The sequence below is a fragment of the Gossypium hirsutum genome, chromosome A11 (assembly GCF_007990345.1).
Source record: "Gossypium hirsutum isolate 1008001.06 chromosome A11, Gossypium_hirsutum_v2.1, whole genome shotgun sequence".
NCBI classification, from domain to species: domain Eukaryota; kingdom Viridiplantae; phylum Streptophyta; class Magnoliopsida; order Malvales; family Malvaceae; genus Gossypium; species Gossypium hirsutum.
The window spans coordinates 18,206,040-18,213,266 of record NC_053434.1 but is presented as its reverse complement, the minus strand read 5'-3'; the positions used below and the strand labels follow the sequence as shown (position 1 = coordinate 18,213,266).

At 29.4% G+C, this 7,227-nt stretch overlaps 1 protein-coding gene across 1 annotated transcript; it reads left to right on the top strand.

Moving 5' to 3' along the window:
- Positions 1-5,827: 5,827 nt before the first annotated feature.
- On the top strand, positions 5,828-6,870 carry LOC107923258 (heavy metal-associated isoprenylated plant protein 46). Its single transcript, XM_016853473.2, has 3 exons — positions 5,828-6,081; positions 6,168-6,246; positions 6,428-6,870. The coding sequence occupies exons 1-3, from the start codon at positions 6,076-6,078 to the stop codon at positions 6,685-6,687; spliced, it is 345 nt and encodes a 114-aa protein (XP_016708962.2). The 5' UTR covers positions 5,828-6,075; the 3' UTR covers positions 6,688-6,870.
- Positions 6,871-7,227: the final 357 nt, after the last annotated feature.

The window sequence follows — 7,227 nt, the reverse complement described above, 5'->3', positions numbered from 1 at the left end:
TCTATTTATAAGTGTGTAAAACCATATTCTAATCAAAAGAAAATAGAAGTAATGCAGTAAGGTTAAAACACCTCATTCAAATCAATATTAAATAGAGGAAGTATACTTCTATTCGAACTTCTCTTGCACACTTATATTTTATTTTATCATGAATTTGGGTCACATGTCCAACATATGTATTTCTTAAAAGAAAAATATTTAAGCTATATCAATGCTTTTAAATCTTAAAGTTATACATAAAACTTTAATTTGGTTTAAATATACATTTATTTATTTTTATATTTGATGAATATAATTATTTTTTGCACATAATATGTAAACATAAAATGATATTACATCAATAATATATTAGTAATTTGTGAAAATTAAAAATTAAATCAAAACTTCAAGTATAAAATTATATAAATGTAAGTTCTCGTATTACATTACACATTAAATCAAATTTTAACTTTTATTAAAATCCAAATAGATTGTTAATCAATCATTTATATTTAAATTATTTTTTTCTTCTCAGTCATCTCAACTATTGAATACTGATTTGGTGTTAAACTTAAAAGAAGTAGTTTTTATGGACAAAAACAATAATGAATGTTAGTGTCTGTGGTGGATCCGAAAAACACTTTTTTTGTCATGTTTAGTTGTTATTATTAATCATGACTTGCTTCTTACAAAACAAATGAATGCCAGAACAGTTATAAAAAATAATGTATCTACTTTAATAAATAATTTTTAGATAAAGTGCAACACAAAGAACGTAGGGTGGGAAGAATAAAATATTTTTTTTAAATTTAATTTAAAAAGTATATCAATTAATTTTTAATTTCATAATTTTTTAGAATCTTTATATTTTTAGATTATATAAATTTTTATATATTTATTTTATATTTTTAAGGTTTATATCAATTTAATAAAAGAAATTTTATATATTTTACAGAAGAACTCCAAGTGGCACTTTTTCATTGGCTAAAACTGCCAAACAATTTATTTTCAACTTTTATTACAAAAATGGACTAAAACCATAACAAATGCAGATTGGCCAATAAATTGCTTTAAAGTGGCTCCGGATGACCTTGAGGGTCAAAGGCCCCGGTAAGGTGTACCAAATTGGGTAAAAAAAAAAAGGTACCAAAGTGGGAAAGCAAGTATATTTTAGAGGCCAAATTGAGAATTAGGCCTTCTAAGAAATATTAATTGTTCACCCTCAGTCTTACATGAGTTAGGATTCCTCTCTCATTGTATGATACGAGGTAGTGAAGGTGAACATACCTTGGCAAGAAAAGGAAAATGTGAAACCCAACATTAATTATTTTAGTCAGCTACTGACATTATTCCCAAATTTTGCAAGGAAGAGAATAAGTATATTTTGCCCAAAGAAAAGCAAGAAGTAAAGAGTTTCTTGTACATTGTCGAACTGGTGCAACATAGAGAAGGCTAGCATGACATGCCTTGTCAAGAGAGGGTGAGCACATTTCTTTGATCTTTTTAAGCATATAGTCAGTAGACAATTTACCTAAATTATATGAATCAATGGATTGTTACATGCTTTTTGTAGCACCCCTTACCCGAAGTGAACTAATATATCACTAACAAGGAATGTCACATTTGGAAACTAAGGGAATGTTACATTTGGAAACTAAGGCTACTCCACTCGAACATAAATTTTAAAACTTTGTTGTAACATAAATAGACACTTTTGAAGTTATTTAAGTCATTTCTACGCTTTCTTTAAAGTTTGGTTACAAACATGGACGAATCGGGGCTTATTCAAGTCAAAACAAGGAAAATAAGGTCAATGTTGCGACACTAAGAAGTGGGTGTCATGACACTGATTGATGTTGCGACACTGAGCTGTTGGTGCTGCGACATTGGAGAGAAACTACTAAATAAGGTCAATGTTGCGACACTAGGATGCTGATCTTGCGACACCAAAAACAAAATACTCTAACTGCATGTCTAATGTTGCAACACTGGTTTCTAATGTTGCAACACTGGAGACAAATTACTCGAAACATGTCTGAAACGTCTAAAAACCAAGTCTCAACTATCATCATCCATTCCAAATAATTTCTAAACATTATAAAACATAAAATCTCCATCAAAACGTCAAAAAATTCAATATATAACCCATTCAAAGTTTAACAAGTTTGTAAGGTAAACAAAATAGTCAAGATTCTTAAAGTATTTTCACTAGAAATCTTGTCCATATGATTTCCATTAACCTATGTACATGTCATAACCTATAACTAAATTATCAAAATCACACTCTTTTCCAAGCTTTGAGATGTGATGAGTTGAGATGATATCTTCCCTTTAAAGCTTTAACTCGAATCTCTACCTATGTGTTGAAAATTAACGTGTTAAGCTTATAAAAGCTTAGTAAGTACATCAAGAATTAAATTTACCATTGAAATTAACCAATGTTAACATAATGAATCTATGTTTTAATAATTACATGCAATGAAGCTAAATAGAGAATAATTATAGTGGAATCTCAAACTATCATTCTATAAGCCATTTACTATAACACTCTATACCCTACCTGCTTGCCAGGTTCGAGCTATAGTGTGCTACATTCATTGCCGAAGCAGCTACGATTAAAAAAAACATAATTCAAGCCATTTAACATTCAAATGCAAACACTATAAGCAAACAATAGGATAAATATACATGCTCGGGTCTTATATGAGCTTAAGAAAGCTCTAATGCTAACCCGAGATTGAATTAGGATTGAATTGTAAAGTATTCAAATTACAAAGTTAACATCATGACGTCATATTTTCATGTCAAGATGTCGTCGCACAATTTTTCACATCACAACGTCAAGCCACTTGATGTTGCGACGTCATTTACTATTTTTGCCTCATCAAGACAATGGGGTTCCCTGTCTCAACATGACATTATAGGTAATTTCTCGTCGCGACGTGGTACACTCGACGTCACGATGTCACATATTGCTTTTGGAAAATCTAAGACCCTAAAACCTGTAGTTTCATCCGTTTAACAAATGCACACATACATTTCATCATCCAACTAAACCATGCTAAAGTTCAACACTCAAGACATGACTCACATTACCTTGATACAACAATGTATTAAACCTTAACAATTTCAAATAGGTTAACTAATATACTATATTTATGCTTTTGTCAACCATGCCAAATTTATCCAAAATCAATTTCAATGCAACATTATACGTATTACAAACTTATAATCTACTTATGAGCATAACAACACTATCAACTAGATTCACATATACCAATTTCCGTAGGCTACACAACATATTTCCTGTAACTCCATTTTCGTAAATCAGTTCATATTATATCATTTATTTCAAAAGTAGATGGTAATGGCTTAACATGAAAATGACCCATACCTCTTTTCCCAGACATATAGAACTTAGAGTAATAACTCTAGATAGATAACCATTTGTCACACACACATACACTGATAATCCTTTACAGAGTAAAAATATTTACCTTATAATATTATAAAGTAAAGATAATCACAACACAAAGTAAGAAGGAACTCACTAGAAAAATAACAAAGTTTAAATAACAGGTCCTTTGCCTTTGTCATTTGGACCTTCTGTAGTGTCTTGAGCTAAAAATAATGTTATTTAAACATATCAGATTACTACTTCATCGAATCATTAACATTTAAATCAGAACCAGAAAGTTTCTTTCCTTACACACCAATTTGACACTTATGCATGCAGAATAAAAAACATGTAAATAGCCTTAAAAATAACCTAGGGTTCATCAACAATTACAAGAGAGTTATGACAAACATATAAGTTGGCTGACTACAACGAACCCAACTTCAGACAAGTTTTCTGGACTTTGGTTTTCAAAAAATGCAAAGAAGATCAAGGAGGAAGATAAGCACAAAGAAAACGTAAAAATTTCCAATGAAGGCACAACTATCCTTATATATTTAAGTACGGACACAAGGTTTAGTGAAAAATCAAATAATTCCACTAATACTTTTGATTCTCGTGATTAAGCGCGTTTATCAATAATTAAGTCTTTTCATCTATAGTAGTTTACTTCCATTCTATCTAAGTCTCAATTTAACTAACTAATTTTCCTTATTTATTAATAAAAAATCCATTCAACAGTAAACCAAGCGAGTTCACCAAAGCATTTGGGTGGCATGCACTTAATAGAAGAGCCCACCAAACCATAGATATTTGCCAAACTAAGAGTTTGTCAAATGACGCATACAAAGAATTCTATACTAAACCAAAACAAACAATTTACTTGCTCATCTCTACACTTAATTCACCAAAACAGTCTAAAACAATAGTCAAACACCAAAACCTCACTGAACGAGTTTTTACACTTATGCTAAATGACACAATACTATTGTCACTAGGTTAAGAAATTGTTGGCCAAACTAACTTGATTTTGTTAGATACAACAAAGAAATTTCCAACAAATTAACACTTCTATTGTCATTATCGCATATATGTATGTAAGAGAGAGATAGGGTTGTCTTAGAAAGCTATTGAAACTGTCTATATACAAAATAACTTAAGTTTAGTGTGATTTCTAAATTTTTTTTAAATTTTATTTTCTATTTTCACTTATGAAAATAATTTTCATTTTTTAATTTTTTTAAAATTAAAAAATACATTTGATAAATATAAACATAAACATAAACATATTTGATACATTTTATTCTATAATAGCAACATGCGTAATAAAATAAAAAAGACTTACATTTATAAAGATTTTAACAAAGGTAAAAGAAGTTTGATATTAAAAAATTGTTCATATGGATTTGAATAAGTGAATTCAATAATTAAGTTTAAAGTTTAGAATTTTTATTTTTAATATTTTTAATTTTTAAAATACTTTTAATGAAAATAATTTTTTTATTATTTTTAAATTTTAAATATTTTCATTTCCAAAAATTATTATTTATCATTTCTCTTTTTTCTATTTTCAAAAAATAAAATAAAATAACATCTTTTTTTTTTCCGAAACCAAATAGTGTATTGATTTCTACAATGAGAATGCATTCCTCCAATGAGAGAAGAAGAAAGAAAGGTCAAGTCCTCCATCGTGCATGACTAATCGAAAGCAACCAAAATCCTTTAATTTTATTCAATAAATAATATTTGCTTATCTTTCTAGTTATATTGTAGACTTAAAAATAAGTAAAATTAAAGAAAGAGTATGGCAAGCTCAATTATTTAATTTATTCTTACTGCATTGCACTTCTAGGATAAGTATTTAGATTATATATGAATTTTGATTTTGTAAAATTCTATATATGAAATTTAAATTTGATTTAATTTTCACTAATCACTAATAATATTATCAGATTAATATCATTTTTCATTGATAAATTAGCTACACAAACAATTATATTAATCAAATATAAAAATAAATACATGTATTTAAATGCGTATAATAGAATTAAAATTAAAGTTGTACATATGGATAAAACCACAATTCAGATTTCATTTATATAACTATAGAAAATCAATTTACACATTGAACTTCTTATTATATAAAATCTATTTTTCATGTAAGAAGATTAAGCCAGGTTCACATTCAACAACTCCATGCTCCCTTAATCATTTTATATTAGTTACATACATCTTTTTATTTGTTGGAACTCCTTGTCATGAGGAAAGCAAATTATTAGTTTATAGGTAGAACTTAGATGTAAAAATATCTCTGTTAATTGAGCAAATCTTATGAATTAAATTTGATATTCCAATTTGTTATTAAACTTAGTACTTGGGTTGGGTAGGGTCACCTTAGGAAGAAAATCAAAGTAAATGAGTTGAACTGACAAAGTAAAAGTCTCTATGGTTTGGCTGCAGGTGCAGTGCCCCTTTCCATAGGAAATCAACGGTTTCTCGAACTTGCAATGAAATATCCAGTGGGGAATAACTGAACTCTGTCACCCTTTATAAATACCCCAACAAAGCATTTGCTGCCATGTCCCATACCATACATAACACCAAGTAACAACTTTTGTTTCTCCTTTAACTTCTTCTTCTTCTTCTTCCTCCAAACATCTTTTGTCTTTTTCTTTCGATTTTAAGGGATAAACGTCACCATGAAGGTATGCGACTGAACCATATGGATTAATGTGTGGTAATAAACAAGTTTCCAATTTTATTGAATTTTTCTTTTTCTTTTTTTTTTCAGCAAAAGATGGTAGTGAAGGTTACCATGAAGGGCGAGAAATCCCGGTCTAAGGCGTTGAAAATTGTAGTTGGTCTCTCAGGTGATAAAAACCAACTGAAACCAATTTTTTTAACTATAAGAATAAATCATTATAAATACTGAATTGAATAATTTACACAGTAAACTACTTAAACTAACTCGTTTTCACGTAGTTTACCAACTTTGATTTCCCATGATTTAATTGTGGGATTTTATGCTAATTGTTGAGTATTTTTGGAAAGGGGTGGAGTCGGCTTCGTTGAAAGGCGATGACAAGAGCCAAATAGAGGTAACAGGGGATGGTGTGGATGCAGTTAAGCTAACCAGTCTGCTAAGGAAGGGCGTGGGGTACGCCGAGCTGGTCAGCGTCAGTGCCGCTGATAAGAAGGATGATAAGAAAGACGAGACGAAGCTACCGCCACCCTTCTACTATTATCAGTGTCAACCGGTGCCTCCGTACGGATACGTCGAAAACTATGGACCCTCTTGCTCCATCTTGTAATCACAGACACACGAAATTTTACACTTCACAGTCGACAACAACATATATATATTACTTGGCTTAAATTCCTCAGTTCCTGTTCATCTCAAAATTAGACCTTTAATTTCTGTGTTTCCTATGCAATTATTTTTGTTGTTGTGTTTTCATTATTGAAAAAGAGAGATTGGGTTTCAAAGTTAGAAATACTTTTTCCATCTTCAAATTTTTACAAATATATATTAAGAAAAGGATAAATTATACCATTAGACACTAAGTTATGGGTAAGTTTTCATTTTGGTCACTAAATTATTTAAAATTTTTCATTTAAGTTACTAGACTATTAAAATCAATGCTATATGACTTTTTTTGTTCACATTGCTTGCACCAATAAAAAAACTCTCTTTCCCTTTTGTCTTTTACAGTTCATTTTTTTCATGAAATAGTTTTTGATGTCATGAATTTACAAACTAAAGTTCAAACAACTTTTTTCACTGATATTCAATATTGACCGTTAAATTGACTTAGATTTAAAGTATGTTCTTTTACCTATCAATGAATATT